The sequence below is a fragment of the Euwallacea fornicatus genome, chromosome 3 (assembly GCF_040115645.1).
Source record: "Euwallacea fornicatus isolate EFF26 chromosome 3, ASM4011564v1, whole genome shotgun sequence".
Lineage (NCBI taxonomy): Eukaryota > Metazoa > Arthropoda > Insecta > Coleoptera > Curculionidae > Euwallacea > Euwallacea fornicatus.
Window position 1 is genome coordinate 2,633,124 of NC_089543.1, and position 19,145 is coordinate 2,652,268.

General features: G+C 32.8%; 5 protein-coding genes across 14 annotated transcripts; 2 read left to right on the forward strand and 3 right to left on the reverse strand.

Annotated features, from left to right (window-relative positions):
- Nucleotides 1-738: 738 nt before the first annotated feature.
- Scsalpha1 (Succinyl-coenzyme A synthetase alpha subunit 1) lies at nt 739-3,902 on the reverse strand. Of its 2 annotated transcripts, none has more exons than XM_066302833.1 (7): nt 3,662-3,902; nt 2,538-2,764; nt 2,123-2,240; nt 1,853-2,065; nt 1,616-1,791; nt 1,407-1,561; nt 739-1,350 (listed from the first exon to the last, which is right to left on the reverse strand). In XM_066302833.1, the coding sequence occupies exons 1-7, from the start codon at nt 3,693-3,695 to the stop codon at nt 1,290-1,292; spliced, it is 984 nt and encodes a 327-aa protein (XP_066158930.1). In that variant the 5' UTR covers nt 3,696-3,902; the 3' UTR covers nt 739-1,289. The 2 variants fall into 2 exon arrangements, with proteins under 2 accessions (XP_066158930.1, XP_066158928.1); XM_066302831.1 differs by lacking the exon at nt 3,662-3,902 and adding an exon at nt 2,916-3,244.
- A 1,536-nt stretch (nt 3,903-5,438) lies between these two features.
- Nucleotides 5,439-8,837, reverse strand: LOC136350387 (ubiquitin-conjugating enzyme E2 N). Of its 2 annotated transcripts, XM_066302009.1 has the most exons (3): nt 8,706-8,837; nt 6,555-7,183; nt 5,439-6,494 (listed from the first exon to the last, which is right to left on the reverse strand). In XM_066302009.1, exons 2-3 carry the CDS (start codon nt 6,985-6,987, stop codon nt 6,469-6,471), a joined length of 459 nt encoding a protein of 152 aa, XP_066158106.1. In that variant the 5' UTR covers nt 6,988-7,183; nt 8,706-8,837; the 3' UTR covers nt 5,439-6,468. The 2 variants fall into 2 exon arrangements, with proteins under 2 accessions (XP_066158106.1, XP_066158107.1); XM_066302010.1 differs by lacking the exon at nt 8,706-8,837 and having other exon boundaries at nt 5,439-7,174.
- LOC136350381 (nischarin) lies at nt 7,696-15,227 on the reverse strand. Of its 5 annotated transcripts, none has more exons than XR_010734150.1 (6): nt 14,856-15,227; nt 14,004-14,347; nt 13,765-13,947; nt 13,547-13,714; nt 12,852-13,489; nt 8,779-12,620 (listed from the first exon to the last, which is right to left on the reverse strand). XR_010734150.1 is itself a non-coding variant. In XM_066301991.1 (4 exons), the coding sequence occupies exons 1-4, from the start codon at nt 14,442-14,444 to the stop codon at nt 12,902-12,904; spliced, it is 1,380 nt and encodes a 459-aa protein (XP_066158088.1). In that variant the 5' UTR covers nt 14,445-14,516; the 3' UTR covers nt 12,730-12,901. The 5 variants fall into 5 exon arrangements, 1 of the variants encoding a protein (XP_066158088.1); XR_010734148.1 differs by lacking the exon at nt 14,856-15,227 and having other exon boundaries at nt 8,779-12,388; nt 12,444-12,620; nt 14,004-14,517; XR_010734149.1 differs by lacking the exon at nt 14,856-15,227 and having other exon boundaries at nt 8,779-9,094; nt 12,130-12,620; nt 14,004-14,517.
- On the forward strand, nt 7,875-11,929 carry LOC136350377 (pyruvate dehydrogenase phosphatase regulatory subunit, mitochondrial-like). Of its 2 annotated transcripts, XM_066301985.1 has the most exons (14): nt 7,875-8,152; nt 8,208-8,422; nt 8,724-8,885; nt 8,939-9,061; nt 9,117-9,305; nt 9,359-9,531; nt 9,581-9,729; nt 9,803-9,957; nt 10,114-10,253; nt 10,608-10,756; nt 10,809-11,130; nt 11,182-11,331; nt 11,395-11,567; nt 11,619-11,929. In XM_066301985.1, the coding sequence occupies exons 1-14, from the start codon at nt 7,875-7,877 to the stop codon at nt 11,860-11,862; spliced, it is 2,622 nt and encodes an 873-aa protein (XP_066158082.1). In that variant the 3' UTR covers nt 11,863-11,929. The 2 variants fall into 2 exon arrangements, with proteins under 2 accessions (XP_066158082.1, XP_066158083.1); XM_066301986.1 differs by lacking the exon at nt 8,208-8,422 and having other exon boundaries at nt 8,036-8,152.
- On the forward strand, nt 14,541-18,667 carry LOC136350378 (protein DENND6B). Of its 3 annotated transcripts, XM_066301988.1 has the most exons (8): nt 15,254-15,647; nt 15,764-16,033; nt 16,105-16,290; nt 16,343-16,554; nt 16,614-16,816; nt 16,871-17,142; nt 17,596-17,817; nt 17,874-18,667. In XM_066301988.1, exons 1-8 carry the CDS (start codon nt 15,519-15,521, stop codon nt 18,066-18,068), a joined length of 1,689 nt encoding a protein of 562 aa, XP_066158085.1. In that variant the 5' UTR covers nt 15,254-15,518; the 3' UTR covers nt 18,069-18,667. The 3 variants fall into 3 exon arrangements, with proteins under 3 accessions (XP_066158086.1, XP_066158085.1, XP_066158084.1); XM_066301989.1 differs by lacking the exon at nt 15,254-15,647 and adding an exon at nt 14,541-14,822 and having other exon boundaries at nt 16,614-17,142; XM_066301987.1 differs by having other exon boundaries at nt 16,614-17,142.
- Nucleotides 18,668-19,145: the final 478 nt, after the last annotated feature.

The following is a 19,145-nucleotide window of genomic DNA, read 5'->3' on the forward strand; positions in this document are numbered from 1 at the left end:
ATTTTGCAAGTTAAGTTTATCAAGTAAAATAAAAAATAATAAGACTTTGTAATTGGCATTTTCATTATCTATTAAATGATAACTCTATTTTTTAATGCAAAAATTAGGTTTTTTAAATCAATTGTGGTTTCTGTTTTGTCTTCTGAATCCCCGGGATAACTTATTACATATGAGGATAATAACAAAATAAAAACATATCTACAAAAAATCGTCATTTAAACAAACATATTTATATCTCATGCAAATACTTTAAAGTCAGAAACCTATTCCATATGAGATCTGCACACTGCTAACATCAAACATGTCGTTAACATAAGTATCAAAAACAATGAATTATGTGAATGTGGACAGATAGGTGATGTTAAACACTTAATTTTTCAGAGTCGTACGAGAACCTAACAAAACCAACAGCTGCATAGTGGTGATGCCAATTAAAGTAAAACATATGAGCAAATCTCTGGAGAAGACGAATCACCATTTTGATCAACTAGATTAGAAAATTGTCCTAATTTAAAAGTTTGGGCATGTGACCAGTGAGAAAGGACTTCTTATAAAGCTTTCAAATAACCCGGAGATATATATTTTTTTTATGGTAAACTCTTCCATAAATCTGACTGAATTGTTACATTACTATTGTGACGAGAAGTCATGCAATCCAGGAAAAAATGATGTTGACTTCAACAAATCGGATTTCTTTTACGATTTGACATCTAGAAGTTGTTAAACAACACAAGAATATAGATATAGAACATGTTTTATTAAACCGATACAGTAATGATAGCGCCGTATGCCATCAAAAATAAAAAGTTGAACTGTTTTATAACGTGTAATAAAATAGCATTTAGGTATATAAAGAAACATATATAAAGCATTTCAATAACAGTGGTTACTTTAAAATCGTTTTATTCGAAGTTTCCGCTATATTGATGAATGTTTCCTTTATGTAGGCACTAAAACAAGTCAACATTGCTCCAATATAATTAAAATCATTACGTTTACATACGAGTATATTTCTTTAGTGCGCTTTCAGAAATTCGTGCTTTTTATAAATTTCAAACCTGTAATAAGCTCGGTAATAGTGTCCTTCTCAAAATGTCATTATTGCGACGATGGAATTAACCTATTTAAAGCTCTATGACATTATGAGAAAAGGTTAAACATTATTCTTGCCATCTACAGTTACATCTTGATATATATGTTATGAGGGAATAATTTTGAGTATGGGAAATTTTTAACATTTAATTCTTATATACATAAAGATAATAACAATAAATTATTTAAAATCTAATCTACACCAAATTTAGGCGGCGCATTTCTTTCAACAACTCCGTGCCCATCTGTGCTGGTGATCTGAAAGTTAATAAAAACATCAATTTCCTGTTTTTTTCATAGTTCAATAAATATACCTTGTAACTATAACTCCTGCTTTTTCTAAAGCATTGATTTTATCTTGAGCTCCGCCTTTTCCACCAGAGATTATAGCTCCTGCATGTCCCATCCTACGACCAGGAGGAGCCGATATTCCAGCAATAAACGAAACAACAGGTTTAGCATTAGGACCCTATGAAAAGGAAAAATAAGCTATTGTTCAAGAACCTTTAATAATCAAACCTACTGAATTATGTTTATTCAAGTAATCAGCTGCTTGCTCCTCAGCAACACCGCCAATTTCGCCAATAAGAATGATACCCTTTGTCTCTGGATCTTTCAAAAATACTTCAAGACAATCAATGAAATCTGTTCCATTAAACGGATCTCCTCCAATTCCAACGCACAATGTCTGACCCAAACCTTAAATAGAAAGTTATTTAACCGTAGGTCAATCTTCAAAGGTGATTTGATGAAAACCTACCAACTTGAGTAGTTTGATGGACCGCCTCATAAGTCAACGTACCAGACCTTGAAACTACACCCACAATTCCTTTCTGATGAATATGGCCTGGCATAATACCGATTTTGCATTGTTCTGGTGCTATGATTCCAGGGCAATTAGGGCCAATAAGCCGGGTTTTACTTTGGCGTAGAAGCTTATGTTTTACTCTCACCATGTCATGTTGAGGAATACCTTAGTAATAAGGCCTGCATGAAAATCATGTAGCTTAACACAATTATTGCTACCAACCTTCTGTAATACACACAATAAGGGGTATTTCAGCCTCAATTGCTTCATCAATGGCTTTCGCTGCACCTGGGGGTGGCACATAGATTACAGTAGCATCTGCTCCAGTCGCAGAACGGGCCTATTTTCAAATATTTTGTTATTTATTTTTAGTTATCTAAAGTTCCCATCAGAAACACAACTATGTATTATGTGGGTTTTATTAGGCACTCAATAAGGTATCAGTTCATATTATTAGAAAAATAAATGCAGAATAAGTAACCATTAAAAGTACATCATTGTGGATATACATTATACTCATCCATGCATTTCAAGTGGTTTTGGGTGTTTTGATAAACAGAGTGCTTTATGTAATAACAAATACTTAACCAGAGAGAGAGGTAATAATTGGACAACATTATTACTAAAAAAAACTTACCTCTTTAACAGAGTTGAAAACTGGAAGATCCAAGTGGGTTTTCCCTCCTTTTCCAGGGGAAACTCCCCCAACAAGCTTAGTTCCATATTCAATTGCTTGCTTACTGTGAAAGGTACCCTGTTTGCCTGTGAATCCCTGGCAAATTACTTTGGTGTTGGCATTTATTTTTAAGTTCCACCTGCAGGACTCATAGCTTGTGAAACGGATGGACTGGCCAAATTTGACACCTGCAATATAAAAATATTCAACAAAGATTTAATTGATGTAAAATGTTTTTTTCAGTATTAGTTTTAAGAGACAATTATTGGGTAGATTGAATGACTGAAAGTAATATATTATGTGGCCTTATCTCTACAGCAGGTTAATAATGACACCTACCTATATGACTGATCATAGAAACAATTGTCAAACCAGACTTCACTTGTGTTTTCATTTATTCTTAATTTAGGTAAGTTTGCAACTGTGAAATGCATGAACATGTAAAGAGATTCTTACCCCTTCCTTGGGGATTGCATGCCTCATAATTTAAACTTGAAGTTTAGTTATAATTATGCACTTCATGACCTTTGTGTGGAACATACTTATGTTTGACATGTGTCTATTATCAACTGTATTATCTATTTGTATAAAGATATCGAAAGGTCAGGTCAAATAGGGTAACTTGTACAAGAGCGTGTGTTTTTAATTTATAATTCAAATGATTAATTTCATATTATAGCTGTTTATGATATTTTGACTTTATTATTTTAATTTTTATGAAAAAATTGCAAAAATAACACTTTTCCCCTAAGTACAGTGCAATTATTGATTTCAATTATGATGTAAATAAAGCCAGCATAATTATTCTATATAGATTCAGGTGAACTAATCAAGTTTCAAAGGCCATCTTAAAATACTAAAAACAAGTCACATCGTGAACTTTGATCTTCAATATAATATAGGTTAGGGCAAAAAAAAATTAATTAAAAAGGATTAAAAATGATTCCGATGCAAAACAGCACAAAAAAAAACACCTAAAACAGTATGCACTTATTCAAAATTCTATTTCAAGGTCCTATTATTCTATTTTAATTTCAGAGTGTGTTCACATTATGTAAGGTCATTGAAGGATTACAGGGACTTACCGACGATTTTTAATATCCTGGTGGAAACAGCCATTGCAGTAATTTTTATGCCTAATTAATAAACGAGTTTTAATTCATATATGAATCACTCGAAGCCAGTTTTTTCAGAATATTAGCGCCTCCAATCTAACCCTTCCAGAGATTCACGGACACCCAATACACAGATTAAAGAGAGTTTTCGCAATTTTACGTTATGCGAGCAATGAAATGTTCAGTATCACGTGACAGTGAGGCAACTAATGAAACAATTGTTTAAAGTTGACGGATGCCACCGCTGCACATAAAACATTTCAGCTTTTGATTGACTTTTGTTTTGTCGAAATAAGATTACCCTAATTACTCCTAGTATACACCACCATATCTCTAAGAACCTAACAATGCCTAGATAATAGAATTGACAGAGTATCAATTCCTTTCGTCGATAGCTATTTAAATTTGAGCAGAAATATAAAATTTATTGAAAAGTAGAGCATATTAGCTTTATTTTAGTATTTATACGCTCTAGGCACCGAAACATCAAAACTACTACATGTGTAGCTTTGAAATACACCTAAACGATTATGAAAAAGCTATAATTTTCCGACACAACCCGACCTATATATATTAAAGTCAATGGCAACGCTAACAATACATCGAAACCATTTTGAATAAGGAGACATTTTCTGTTATCTCGGAAACTGTTGTTGATTTTTTATTTGACTTTGTAATTCTTAACTCCCCACATAAAGAATATCCCACTAGAAATTTTATTGAATGCCTGATCGATTACGCAAATATAGTTAAGGAAAGTCTGAAAATTTATCTCTCTGTTTTATATAGTGCAACCCTGTAACCCTCGTATTCTACCTCTGAAAGAAATAAAAAAATTGGAATATAGACTTGACATGTGGAGGTAATATTATTGTTTATATAGGGGTTACCAATAGTCTAGAACTTAGAACTGATATGAGATATGAGCTTGAGAGGTGCAAGTTTCATGACAACATGGCGGCAAAACATCTAACCAGCCATTTTATTTTATTTTATCAAATGTAAAAGTGGTACCCAAGTGGTGCCTTTTTGATGGATTTGTGGAGTTTAAGCAAAATAGCTTGTATGATTCGTTTTGGATATATATCCAAATTTATGAAAGATTTTACAGAAATCTATATGGGTTGACGTGAATATAGCGCCGTAACTTGGCGATTTCAAAAGATAGAGCAAAAGTTCAAATGACAATATTTTACAAATCTTAAATTACAAAGCTGCTGATGTCTAAAAAAAAGATTTTTTAAAACCCTCTGTATAAAATAATTCTGCGAAATTTGATCTGTAAATATGCAGCCAGGTGTCATCTACATATACATATATTGTTTCGTTTAATTTTGCCGCATAGAGATCTTATAGATCCATTTAAGAAGTTGCCACCCCGTATATGTCTATTCAGTTTTTCTGATCCAGATTATATTTTTTATCTCTGAGAATGTGTTTTATTAATATCAACTGCCTATTCAAGAGGTGTATCACGCTATACTTATTAATCGGGCAAGGTATACTTTTGTGATAATGTTATTACAAATTTGACGCATTCTCATATTTTTGTCACTAATGCTGCAATTTAAACTAAAGAACATGACGAATATGAGATCCTACACTGATTAAAGGCTCTCAACTTTATCAGACAAAAAACAATTTTTTTCTAGCAGGAATTTTACTGATTATTGTAACAAACACATGTTCGTACAGTAAGTAAACCGTTTTGAAATTTAATCTGGGCATTTGTAAATGAAACAATGGACATTTTGAAAGGAATTTATTCGTAAAAAGCCTTACATAACATTATTTACAACAAACTACGTTCCACCCTTTTAAACATGTCTAAGCACAGGATATATACCAAAGCTGAATTATTTAGGTAGTTGTATGTTCTTTACGGATACTTGTCAAGAATAAAATTACTCTTTGAATTAAAACATTCTGGATCATAAATAATCTTACTTTAATGGTTTTTTTGGTTGACTACTATAAGAAAGTAATGTATTATTAGGATAAATAAATGAAATGAGAATTTAACTCATCAAGGTTCTACATCTTCAATAAGTCTATGTAGGTAGAATAAACTTTAAACATTTTGCAACACATTTCTTGACATCTAATTGCAGAACAGGACAATCCAACTTTTAACTTAGAGTGTTGAAATGTCAATATGGTAAATTAAACTATTTGCAAAAGACAAACCAAAGTGGGGGTTTCATGTTAAATAATGAGAGAAATTACATTCCAAATCACGTAAAGTACTTTTTAATTAGAGCATTTTGAGAAAAATATAACTGATATGTTTTATTAAGTTTTTAAAAATTAATATAGATAGGAATTTAAATTTATAATTCAATAAAACTTCAGTGCCAGCTGAAGAAAATAAAATGATATCATTCTTGACACAATAAAAATATTTAAAATGACAGTGATTTGGAATGTTTTATTGACCAACAATATTCAGAATGATTAGACTGGCACTCAAACTTAAATAGGAAAATAAAATAACTTGAGCTTAAAGCCAGGTAAAGAATACATATTACAATTTTAAGTCTCAATATAATTTAAAACTCATGCTGGCCATTCATCAATAGGAATGGTAATACACTAATTATAAAATAACACTCTTATACATAAGTCCTATTAAAAATGGTACAAAAAATATGGAACTGAAATAAGCTAGGTCAGCGCTGGTGATAAATGCAGGGATTCAATTCTATTACTTTATACTTGTGAGTGCAAATACAACTCTTTTCCAACAGTACCAACCTACTTACAATAATCATGCCAGTCTATACAATCTGATGCTGACGGGTACCTAAAAAAAGTGACAATGCTTGATCAATAAGCACAGTTTAATTGTCCATAGCATATCTACGTGTCCACTCTTTAGCGTTTCTAATTGCTTCAGACTCATTTACTTTCCATAATTCTGCAACATCATTGGCTAGGGGATCATCAGGATTGGGTGCACTCAATAAGGCTTGAATGGATAAGAGCACTGTACGTATTTGAAGTGCAGGAGACCATTTATCTTTTAGAATATCTAGACAAATTCTACCTAGTCTGTCTATGTTTGGATGATATATTTTCGTAATAAAACGAACTTTTGGGGCAGACATAGGGTAGTCTTCGGGTAGGAACAATTCTAACTTAAACAGCCCACCTTCGAATGGCGAATCTTCAGGGCCGGTTACGATAACGTGAAAATAACGGGCATTACTATCATCTGGAACGGCACTAATTCCTGGCACCGGCTCTTGCATTAAACGTTGAGTTTCCTTGATTATTCTTCTTGGTAAGGCTGCCATTTTTTGTTTATCACTTAAGCGCCCAAACCTTTGTTTCTAGCACTTTACAAATGTAATTGAACTTTAAATTTCAGGCTGATTGACTTGTTAACTCATCCAATATCATATTACAACTTTTGCTATATGATTTACTATTTTAGTGGTAATTGAAGAATTTTATCATATCACTCAATTCTGCCTTTTTCTTGCCAGATGTCTGCAAAAAAAGAATAAGAACATGTGACGGACGACAGCTTCGTTTAGCAGGGCAGCCAATAGAAGTAGTTCAGTTACATAATTATTTCACTGTGTTCGGTGTCTGCGTTCGTTACTGTCTACACTGATACATAAGAATTTATGTTTTAGTTCAATATTTCAAGATCTGCTTAAATAAGAATGAATGCAGATTAGAAGGTTGCTAGATTTTTGGAGGTATTTTACCAAAAAATTTATTGCCGTGTGTTAGTGTGATCCGAACAGTATACTTGTCCTTTTTGCGCGTAATGCCAGACAAGAAGATGATGAAGTTTTTTGTGGCTCCGAAGTGCGACTCCCAATTGTTCGTTCTTACACCGATAAGACATAACCGTTAAATGAAACTCTTTTTTTTGTGCCAATGTGTTTGTTTTTTTATTTAAATTATTCAATTTGTTCAGTCAATGTAAATATTGTAAATATGTATTTTAGATAAACTTTTAACGTTCAAGAAAACCACTCAGAATAAAAATATCAATAAAAGTGAGTAGTATATATTTAAAAAAAATTACTTAAATTCATAATAAAAAAAAATTTATAGAACACCACTCGTTTTTTTGTCTAATAATAGTAGTAGCACCTAGTAATAAATTTATTAGTCGTGGTTTAACCAGCGGGTTGAACGCACTTCCCCATAATTTCTAGGGATCACAATGAATAGAGTCCTTTTTCATCCACACAGACTAATTCAAGTCTCACATGAATGTGCCTATATTACTTGCACTGCTGCGTATGCAACAATTCCCACACAATCCAGAGTTGTTATTGCTGGAGCAGGTGTTGTGGCCAACTCTGTGGCATATCACTTGGTTCAAAGTGGATGGAATGATATTACAGTTGTCGAACAAAGAAAAATTGGTAGTGGGACTTCTCATTTTGGGTCGGGTACTTTAGGCCTATTTAAACCAATTTCCCACAGAAATGTCATATGGTAATCCATATTTTAATTCAAGTCTAATTAATAGGTATACATGTGACTGTTTTAGGTATAGTATTAATTTATATAAGAAATTACAAAATATGGGCTATGACGTTGATCTAAAACAGTGTGGGAGTTTGAATTTAGCTCAAACAAAAGATAGGCTTATAGCCCTTAAAAGAAGGGTGGCATATAACATACCCACAGGGTTACACTGTGAATTGCTAAGTCGGACAGACATTCATAAAATTCATCCATATATTAAAGTTGATGATCTGGAAGGTATATATAGAGTGGTCAAGTTTTGTGCAGCAGAATTGTAATCATGTAGTTCTATAAACAAATTTCTAGTAATGAATGCTTTATTATTAAATTACAGGTTATTCAAGTTTTAAATTTTTGATATACAATGGGAGTCAAATGGGCTTATATATAGGGGTACCTTGAAAACCATTAAGAGGTAGAAAAAAATTAAATGAGAAAAGTTTAAAAATCATTAAGGGGCTTTTTTCATTGTTGAGTTAGATTCAAAAAATAAAAAAACTTATATTTTTAAATACAATACCTGAAAGTTTTATTCTAGGGGCTGCTTGGGTGCCTGATGATGCAGTTATTAATCCCAAAGCAATATGTGACACTTTAGCTTTATTGGCTCAAAAAGGCGGAGCCAAATATATTGAAAACACAACCGTCAAAAAAGTTCTAACAAATAATGATGTTGTTTATGCAGTTGAAACAGATAAGGGTATCTATATCTTGAACTAATATTATCAAGTTGCTAAATATATGTCGCCTTAGGGACTATACATTGTGAATATTTTGTCAATTGTGCAGGCATGTGGGCACGAGAACTTGGGTTGCAATGCAGTCCAAATGTGAGGATTCCTGCTTACCCTGCAGAACATTTTTATGCTACAACTGGTTGGAGTTCTAATAATTTGTTTTTTAATCTCTCTGTAAAGAAAACATGTCTTAGGAGTTTTAGATGAGCGTATGCAGGAATTTCTCCCTATAATTCGTGATTACGACAATCACATGTATGCAAGACAATATAATAGAGGTTTAATGGTAGGATGGTTTGAACGCGAGGCGAAGCCAGCATTTGAAAAAGGAATGGTTCCTAAAGATTGGAAAAATCACGTTAAACAAGACAGAAATCATTTTCGTAAGTTAAACCGCAAATAGTGATTTCAAATAGGTAGATGAAAGTTGTTTCAGGCCCGTTGTGGGAAAGTGCTGTAAATAGATTTTCTATTTTGGAAAGATGTCCTGAACCCGAATTGGTGAACTCGCCAGATAATTTTACTCCCGATGGAAGATGGATTTTGGGAGAAGCACCGGAAGTAAAAAACTATTTCGTTGCCTGTGGAATGAATGGCAACTCTCTACAGGTAAGTGGAGATCACATTATTTTCATTTTAAATATAAAGTTATTTAAAGGGAGCTGGCGGCATTGGAAAAGCTGTGGCTGAGTGGATAATAGAGGGACAACCACGGCAGGATTTATTACCTTTTATTCTACAAAGATTTTTGAATGTTCATAACAGCCGGCATTATTTGAAACAAAGAATTAAAGAGGTGGTGGGAAGGTAAGTTTTTAATTAAAATTCAAGTGTTAAGTGTCCTAATAAATGTGTCATGCTAATGTGTGATAATTTTTAGACATTACTCGATTTTATATCCATTTCAATGCGAATATAAATATGCTAGGGAGCTGCGTTGCTCTCCTTTATACAGCGTTTTACAAACCAGAGGAGCTGTATTTGGAATTAAAATGGCATATGAAAGAGCTCTTTATTTTGACACAACCTACGAAAGTACGTAGAAAGTAATTTTTTTAAATATGTAGGTCCATTTCGTGTCGTACAAAGTCCGCATTATAAAATAACGTTAAAAACAATTCTTATGCTGTGCTGCGGTCTTTTGTGTGACACTGCTACCATAATTCTAAAGATGTCTGCCTACAATTTCAGAAGGGCATAGGCAGCTTCAAATGCCCCAAGGCACATTTTTCAAGCCAAAGTTTTTCGATTTTGTAAAAGAGGAATATCTAGCTTGCATAGAAGGAGTGGGTATAATAGATATGTCTTCATTTTCAAAGATTGAAATTAAGGTACAATTCTTGGTGATCTCGATACAAATGTTATCATCGTGTTGTGCATGTTGACAAAGCTTTTTTCCCTTTTTTTTTCACTAAAGTTTGCGTTTTTTGCAGATTTGTTACTACTCAAAATAGTGGTTCTAGTTTGATTTTTTTTTATCCCACTCAATTTTAATTTAATCTTTATTAGCTCTTAAAAGCACAACGATTACCCTAAAATTGCCCTTAAAATATTTAGGCATCCAGTAGATTAAGATTTTCGTTTTTATTTGTGTCTGTATATAATGCTTGATATTTGTTGTAAATAATAAATATGTTTCTTGATTGTATTAAGATGAGGATTAATTGGAATTAAATTAATTACAGTCCCCTGGCAACGAAGCAGTGCAGTACTTGCAGAAAATTTGTTCGAATGATATCGACATACCTGTTGGAACTATTGTGCACACGGGAATGCAAAATATCAGAGGAGGATATGAAAATGATTGTATGCTTGTTCGACAAAGTCCAAATAGGTTAAATTTTTGTAAGAATTGTAAGAGGTGAGACTCACTGATATCATTTTAGTTATTTTATGGTTTCTCCTACAAGTCAACAAACAAGGGTTTATGAATGGATGAGAAGAAACTTACCAAATCACACCAGAGTAGTTTTAAATGACGTAACATCAATGTATACAGTATTAAATGTCGTTGGTCCTAAGTCAATTCAATTGCTGACGGAGCTGTCGAATAGTGATTTCAAGATGACTCCTTTTTCTTATATGAAAGTAAACGTTGGTTACGCCTCTGACGTTATGGTGATGTCTTTTACTCATACTGGAGAGCCTGGATATTGCTTGTACATTCCTTCTGAATATGCCCTTCATGTCTATTACAAGTTGATGACTGTGAGTGTCATTTTATGTTGTAATGCTGCGGTCACAACTGTTCAAATGTAGGTAGGAAGAGATTATGGAGTTCGGGACGTGGGGGTAATAACTCAACGTTACATGCGATTGGAGAGGTTTATTCCCTTTTGGGCCGAAGAGTTGAATAGTTTCACTACACCCTTTGAGGCTGGCACCGATTGGAGCGTTAAGTTAGATAAGGTATGTTGATTGAAGAAGGAAGATGATGTGTAACTTCTTTCTTTTTGATCTTTATAATTTCAGAAAGAGAATTTTATTGGCAAAGACGCACTATTAAAACAAAGTAACTCAGGTGTTAGGAAAAGACTTGTATTTTTCCATTTCAACGATATTGATCCTGATGTTGATATTTGGCCTTGGGGTGGCGAACCACTCTACAGAAATAATGAGTTTGTAGGCACAGTTACTTCTGCAGGGTAAGAGGGGGTTTTATTAAATTATTAAATTATTTAGAATTCAAATTTCAGATATGGTTTTGGGGCCAATAAATTGATTTGTTTGGGCTTTATTACGCGACCTGCCAAAGTAGAGAATAGAATAGTAACGAGAGACTACATTCTTGCCAAAGACGCTTCATATGAAGTAGACATTGCTGGTCATAGATTTAGTGCAACTCCTTATTTACATGCCCCCACCTCGGCAGGTGGGCATCACGAGAAAAAAGAGTATAGACCTACACCCATAAAATATAAAAGTGATATTTCACATTAATATGTTATTTGGCTCTGTGATAGAGTTTTAATGTTTTAATTACATATTACTAGTTATTGAAATGTGATCATTTTGTTTTATTTATGCGTCTAGGTGTTTATAGGAACATAAGAAAGTACATAAAAACTGATAATGCATTGAACCAGTTATCATACTTTCTCAAGGGGGATTTTGAATGCAGCTACTATTCGAGAAGCAAATCTTCAAATGCAAAAAAATCCATGGTGAGAAATCATCCTAGAGAAAAGATGTGGTACACTGACTTACAGGCTTACCCAGACCATGGGGATCTTTTGAAGCCTGGCATTTCTGTATTTAAGAGTGGTGATTGAGCGGATGTTCTTGTATCGTTGAACGACTTGGCATAGCGTAGTTGGCGGGCGAGGCCACTCGTTCGACTCGAAAAAAAGTACATGAGAGTTCTGGCCAACGTGTTGACTGGTCACAGTTACATAAAGAGACGTATTACCAACAATCTCTGAGTGTAAAGGACATATACTGGCGCAATATTCAACTGCCACATGTGCTAGAATACAGTACTTAGAAATACAAATTACTTTGCTTAACCAGATCACACATACCTTAATACACTTGCAGATTTGGATTGCAAAGTTGGCGGGATTACCATTACTCCACTTAGATGGGATGTGGCGAATCCAAAGTGACTCACATTTTGCAAGTCGTTCTTTTATTAGTTTATTCTCATTTACCTATTGCACTAAGGCCATAAAGGACGGCTATTCCCAAAGCCTGCATTTCTGTAAAACCAATTTTTTGCATTCATGGTTTTATCATACATAAGATACAAAAGTAATTTATTTTTAAAGTTTAATTATCATAATTTGCTAACAATAAAAAGTACCAATAAACCCAATAACAAAATATATTACTTTGATTAATATCCGACATGAGAACACATTTTTTTATTAAACAGCTCAAACACTTTGTTACTTTACCATATCACAGATGTTTCAATGTAAATAACCTACCATTAGATTCTGTCCAATTTCCAATAAAACCCTCTATTTGAAAGATAGCATTATCCTGAACTACTTGAATTATCTGATTTTTCTATTGATAAATCTGGTGTTTTCCCTTCTTTGACTATTCTCAAAGCCCTTAATACTGATACTTTATCTAGTTCAGCCTGAGACGCCTTTTCATTGTCTAAATATATGTCTTTTGCTTTTTCTCCAAATGATTCCAATACTTTTACCCTATAATCAACTGCAGTGGAAACACTGTTACCAGTTAGCCTCATATATTCAAGACAAGGCAATTTTCCTAAATATTTTAATTCTTCCACATCAGTAATTTTGTTGCAACTTAAGTCTAAATTTTCTAATGAATATACTTTGTAGAATCCTTTGGTGGTTACAATGTTATTCTGGGATAGATTTATAGTTTTTATGTTGCCCACTTTTGTGTGTAATTCTTCACATATTGTAATTAAATTATTAACAATACTCAGGTGCTCTAGCTTTGGTAAGTGTGTAAGGTTTGATATCGTTGAAATTTTGTTGTCATTGAGGACTAAATGCTTCAAGTTCACTGCTAGACTTATTGTTTTATCTATATCAACAATATTGTTGTGACTAAGATCTAAGGTTTCCAATGCCAACCATTTCTTAAATAAAGAGCACAATAAAGCACATAGACTAAATTTACAATAATACACAATTACCTCACTTCCTTCAATTGTGGTTTTATGCAAAACATCACATTGAAGTACATCACTTACATTTTCTGCAGTAGTATAACTAACTCTCAAAGAACTAAGAGTGTTTCTCAAGTTTCCAAGGGAATGTATCATTTTTAAGGATACATTTTTCAAATATAAACTATTGTGTATCTGTAATAAATGCCATTTAGTTCAAAGCAATTAACTGTTATCACATATACCTTCAGATGGGTAATTTCAAATGGTAGTTTATTTAATACAATACTACTTTGAAGGTAGTTATTAGAGCTACCTGCAATGGTTAGATTCTCTAACTGTGAACACATGTCTAATATAGGCCCCAAATCAAGCCTTTTTTCCATTTCAGAAAAGGGTACTTTTAAAAACTTGCTTATAGCGTGCAACTGCAAAAAGTAAAAAATATTCAATAAAATTTTCTATAAAATATGAACTAACAAACCTCCAATGGTGTTAATGTGTATGTCTTAGTTGATGATAAAATGAAATCAGCTTCAGCGTAACATTTTAAAGATAATTCCTGAAGTAAAAAATAGGTGTCATATAAGTGAAAGTCCAAGAACTCGACAAACACTTTAGGCATCATTCTTTTTAAAAATGTGAGGATTTTCTGTAAATATCTTTCAAGAGCATTACGTCTGCTTTCCACGAACTTATTGGATTTATTTCCAATAACTTTTTTTGAAGGGAGAATGTCTTTCGAAACTCCATGATCAAGGACTAGTCTGTTATGTAGATTATAGAAGTCCTTGTAACGATGTTTGACTTTCCATTTAACTTCTTCTACTGTAACAAGGATTATATAATAAGTTACGTTCGAAAACAACTCGGTCGATGGAATTTCGAGAGTTGTTTCGGTTTGATAGTGCCACAAAGAAGCCATTTAAAAAGTTATTTACAATTTTCTCGGCCCCCTTTTAAACGTCAAATTCTAATGAAAACTGAAAAAGTGGGGTTAGTTACTTACTTCATCCTAATTGCTTTGTTAATTAGTCAAACTAAAACTAGTAATCTTGCGTTTGGGTGAATTAGTAGTCCGATTCGACACAACTACTTACTAAATTTTTATTTCGGTATTATTAATTATCAGTATTAAATATTCTATTGGGCTTAGGTTCTTAAGCATGAAGAGGATCGAAATTTCAAAATTAACATTTACGTTGAATTCATACCGGTTAACAGAGGGGCAATTAGAAATATATATTCAAAGGATCTTCTTAGGTTGTATCACAGATTACAGTTCAGCCAGAGAGACATAAGGGTAAGGAGTTAATTTCGCAAGTGAATTAATTACCAAGAGTAATTGCAGTTGGATAAATTAGGAGATCTAATGAACACTTCATCAAAAATTTTCATGACCTGTTGTTAATTGTTATGACTATTCTGGATCTATGTCTACTGTCATTGATTATTGTCCAATGTAAATGTGAAGTAGGAAAGCATGAAAAATTGTTTAATAGTTTAGTTAGGGTAGGAGAGCAGGAAGGTATTTGTAATTGTCCCTGCTATTTCTTCGCCAAAGTCCAGAACTGAAGAAACAAGCATCGATTTAAACTCGTCGAGACCTTTAGCTACAAAAGTTGAAAAATTTTACAGATCACTCTTACTTTTTTATTTATTTTAAATTCGTGAAAATCTACGGAGAAATAAGAGTTTTATTTCATGTATTTAATTCATTTTCTCTTTCTCTAGATCTAGGCAGATGCTGCAGACGCAGTTAGATGCCTTGATCAGAGAGGGCGCAACAGTTGAGTGTTATTAAGACAAAAAGAGTTGATAATATACTCACCTCTCACATTTGTTGTTTGATTCCGGAACACGACCTAGTTTACGTCACTTGCTCAATGTGAGCGGCAGTTCTGTCAGCCTGAGTTCTTTAAACGTTTTTGTTGCTTTATTGAAATTTTTTAACATAAATTATGTTTGTTTTTATTAAGTTTATTTCCTATAAATAAACATGACAGATGGGTCAAACAACGATACTAACACCGAAATAGCGACTGAAAACTCCTGGGAAGGATTTACTAACTGGCTGCATTGTATTTGTGTGGTAACTTTTGATTTGGAATTGGGACAAGCACTAGAGGTATATCAGCATATCTCATACTAATTTAATTAGCACCTCTTTATTATTCGCAAACGACTACTTACGTTCTTTAACTAATATCTTGATTTTACTCTAGAACTATTGTTAAATTCTAGGTCAAATATCCCAAAAATATACATTTAACAGAACAAGAAACATCAAATATATGTTACTCAGCCTTTCCAGACTCAAATTCAGGATGTATGGGAGATACAAAGTTCGTTGTGAGACTCCCATGTAAAACCAAAAGAGTTTTAAAACCTGAACATGTCAATTATAATAATAAGTGTCCGCCCTCCTTGAAAATAGATGAGGGATACATGTGGGGCTATGTTTATTTCAGGCAAGTCAGAGATATTAACTTACCTAGAGGCTACTTTCAAAAGGTCAGTAACATTGTCATTTGCAATTAATTTTTACTTTACTGTCATTTATTACTAACAAAAATGTTTTTCAGAGTGTTGTACTTCTATCATATCTTCCATTCAATAATTTATTCACTGAAATATGTAGTTATATTGCACCTGAATACTTTGACCATGGAGATAAATGTTTAGAGGGAGTTTGTCATAACATAGAAAAATGGCCATCCCCCACTTCTGCCACAAATATTGCATTGCCTGTGTTAGGACATGTATTTCAGGTAGTTTTAAATGTTGATTTATTTCTTTTTGGGTCATCATGAAGATTTTTAGACTTGCATACCAATAAACTCGATTCGCGGATATGAAATAACAGGAGATAACAGAATTTTAACACAAGTGGAAGACTTTAACATTTTTGAGCTTTTCAAACCTGTATTATCACACATTCATTTATTATGGGAATTAGTAATAACATCAGAACCAATTGTTGTTATGGCTTCATCACCTACTAATTGCTCTTCTATGGTTTTAGCTTTAACTAGGTAAATTAAATAAATGTGAGTTAACAAGTAGCCTTAACAGATAGATTTTCCTTTTTAAGGTTAATTGCTCCACTTCAATTTTGTGGAGATTATCGACCTTACTTTACAATACATGACAGTGAATTTAAGCAATATAAGCAATACACTAGCAAAGAACGATTTCAACGTTTTCCTCCGCCTGCAATACTAGGAGTTACTAATCCATTTTTCACTAAAACGTTTCAACATTGGCCACACACTATAATATTAAATGATGATATTGGTAAGTTAGCATATAAAGTAGTGTCAATATTATATCATTTGTTAATGTCTCTAGGTCAAAATTCAAAGTACAAATTAAGGAAACCAGCTGTAACAAAGATATCAGAAAATTCATCAGGCATATACAGCTCATATAAAACTTTTTTACAAAAAGACAAAAATATCATTAAGAAATTAATGTCAGGAGTAAACTCAAATAGACCTGATGAAGCTCAATCTGCATTACTTAGAAAGCATTTAGTAGAACTTACTCATAGTTTTATGTATCCTCTAGAGAGATACATAGCCAGCCTGATGCCATTGCAGAAAGATGTGTCTGCTTTTAAGGTGGGGTATTATTGTCAATTAGTAAAAGGAAAACATATCACGTGACATAGAAAATAAAACACTCAGTATAACAGTTTAATTGAAATACGTTTTGGTATATACATATACTTGTTTATATGAATACTAAAAATAATCAGTTTCTTAATTATATTCATGCATTCGTTTGTTTCATCAGGATTTTTGGATAATATTGTAGTGTAAACACGATAACATTAAAGGGGCAATGTTTTCTTAGAATATTACTTATCATCATATAGTGCCCTTTGAAGAACCTCCATTTACTCTAAATATTTACAACCAGAAGTCAAGGAAGTTTTCATTAAATTGGCAAGTTTAACAAAGGCTGAAACAGGTTTGGATACTAAAAATTATTTCAATCAAACCATTGTTGGTGTTCTGTTTTCAGTTACAAATTAGGTATAATACGTCGTGATTACTTTCAGTATTTTGCAGGCAGCTCCAATCCCAAGCCCGTTTAACCCAGAACATTTTTTTGCAACTCTAGATACGGGAGGACCTCAGTTAACTTTAAATAAAACCAATATAAAAGGAGATTGGATAGGTCTTTATAGAAAGTTTTTTAGGTCCCGGAATTTTAATTCTTGGTACAATACGCGATATAGAGAACTCTCACAGAAATTACAAGCCCTTCACACTGAAGCACTTTCAAAAGCTGTAAGTAAAATGTTTACAACGTTGTAAGTTTAAGACATATTTTCTGTATGATTTAGGACCTTAAAAACTGGGTGCAAGATAGGCCTGAAGTTGAAGTTGTGGATATGGTGCTGAGATTAAAAAATAAATTAGGAGAGTGTGAACATAACATTCCAGTTAGCGAAACGGTCAAGAGACAATTAAATCAAAGAATAGAAGATGTCATAACATCACTCCCAGAAGACTTAAAAAACATATTAAAAATTTCATGATACTGGTTTGCAGGGGCTGGAACTTTTAAAATGTTGGGAAGGTTTTTTTCTGGCCCTTTGTGTGCTTATTGAAGAGCCGTAGATACTATTATGAAGTCTTCATTTAATTACTTTAAACTGTTCCAATAGTTTTGAAGATCTGACAAGTTTATATACAAAGGTAAAGACTTTAATTTGAATTTTTCTCGTCTTTCTCCTTCCTGTGACGTTATGTTAAATGGAGTAACGTAATTGATAAAGTATGACTTAAACTTGTTAACAACAAATTATTGCCGTGTGTAGTTGATACTGTGTGCCAAGGCATGTTGAACTGAAATTTTAAAGCCGTTAATGAGTTTTTATTTTTTCTACTTAATTGTTTTAAAATTTAGGCTCATTGTAAAGGTTGTATACTAATACTCAATGTTTATAGAAGTTTATATCTCGTTTCGTGGAGGCACGATTGTTAAACGAGAGAATACGTATAAGTTTTTTTATATAAAAGAACATTTGTTAAATAACCAATGTTAAATTAACAGTTTTTCAGCGAGAGCTGATCAGTTTTTATTGCATATACCCAAAAATATGTATGATCAATAGACGTTTATTTTTGAAATAAATTGTCTGTTCTTTAATTAATAGGAACTGCAACGTGCTAAAAGGAAATAAACTAACCTCGAGAGAGAACTTCTATTTGAAATTAGAATTAAAGTGAATGGAACCCTGTATAAATTGACTGAACGCTGTAAACAACGAATGATTATTGTAAATAAGAATAAGAAATATAAGTCGAATCAAGCAACTTAATAAATTTAACCGAAAAATAAGTCAAAAATAATTGGCGATTAGTATCACTGGCAATAGTGATTCATTTTTTGAAATCCCTTATGATTTATGCAGGTTAAATGAACTAAAAATTGAAAACCAACTTCCAGTCCGGCGGGTTAAGGCGTTGAATTGTGACCTTGAGCCGGACGGGCCTTTTGTAATTCCCACCAGATGAAGGCGTAAACTAATACTTTATTGATTGGATAATTACCAGGTAAATGTCAACATGAAACGACAAACACGAGATTAAAATTTTGCTATGAAAACTTT

Excerpts from the sequence above, each read along its gene's own strand:
- Scsalpha1 (XM_066302831.1), bottom strand. The coding sequence starts at position 2,970 with ATGAAAACACAAGTGAAGTCTGGTTTGACAATTGTTTCTATGATCAGT. Across the intron at positions 2,765-2,915 it reads TTCTATGATCAGTCATATAG|GTGTCAAATTTGGCCAGTCC; the intron begins GTAGGTGTCATT and ends TTTATATTGCAG. Across the intron at positions 2,066-2,122 it reads TATTGTGTGTATTACAGAAG|GTATTCCTCAACATGACATG; the intron begins GTTGGTAGCAAT and ends CTTATTACTAAG.
- LOC136350387 (XM_066302009.1), bottom strand. The coding sequence starts at position 6,987 with ATGGCAGCCTTACCAAGAAGAATAATCAAGGAAACTCAACGTTTAATG. Across the intron at positions 6,495-6,554 it reads AAACGCTAAAGAGTGGACAC|GTACCCGTCAGCATCAGATT; the intron begins GTAGATATGCTA and ends CACTTTTTTTAG.
- LOC136350377 (XM_066301985.1), top strand. The coding sequence starts at position 7,875 with ATGAATAGAGTCCTTTTTCATCCACACAGACTAATTCAAGTCTCACAT. Across the intron at positions 9,532-9,580 it reads TGAATGGCAACTCTCTACAG|GGAGCTGGCGGCATTGGAAA; the intron begins GTAAGTGGAGAT and ends AGTTATTTAAAG. Across the intron at positions 10,757-10,808 it reads GTTCGACAAAGTCCAAATAG|TTATTTTATGGTTTCTCCTA; the intron begins GTTAAATTTTTG and ends ATATCATTTTAG.
- LOC136350381 (XM_066301991.1), bottom strand. The coding sequence starts at position 14,444 with ATGGCTTCTTTGTGGCACTATCAAACCGAAACAACTCTCGAAATTCCA. Across the intron at positions 13,948-14,003 it reads ACACATTAACACCATTGGAG|TTGCACGCTATAAGCAAGTT; the intron begins GTTTGTTAGTTC and ends TACTTTTTGCAG. Across the intron at positions 13,715-13,764 it reads TTGAAATTACCCATCTGAAG|ATACACAATAGTTTATATTT; the intron begins GTATATGTGATA and ends CATTTATTACAG.
- LOC136350378 (XM_066301987.1), top strand. The coding sequence starts at position 15,519 with ATGACAGATGGGTCAAACAACGATACTAACACCGAAATAGCGACTGAA. Across the intron at positions 16,034-16,104 it reads CTAGAGGCTACTTTCAAAAG|AGTGTTGTACTTCTATCATA; the intron begins GTCAGTAACATT and ends AATGTTTTTCAG. Across the intron at positions 17,143-17,595 it reads AAGATGTGTCTGCTTTTAAG|GCAGCTCCAATCCCAAGCCC; the intron begins GTGGGGTATTAT and ends AGTATTTTGCAG.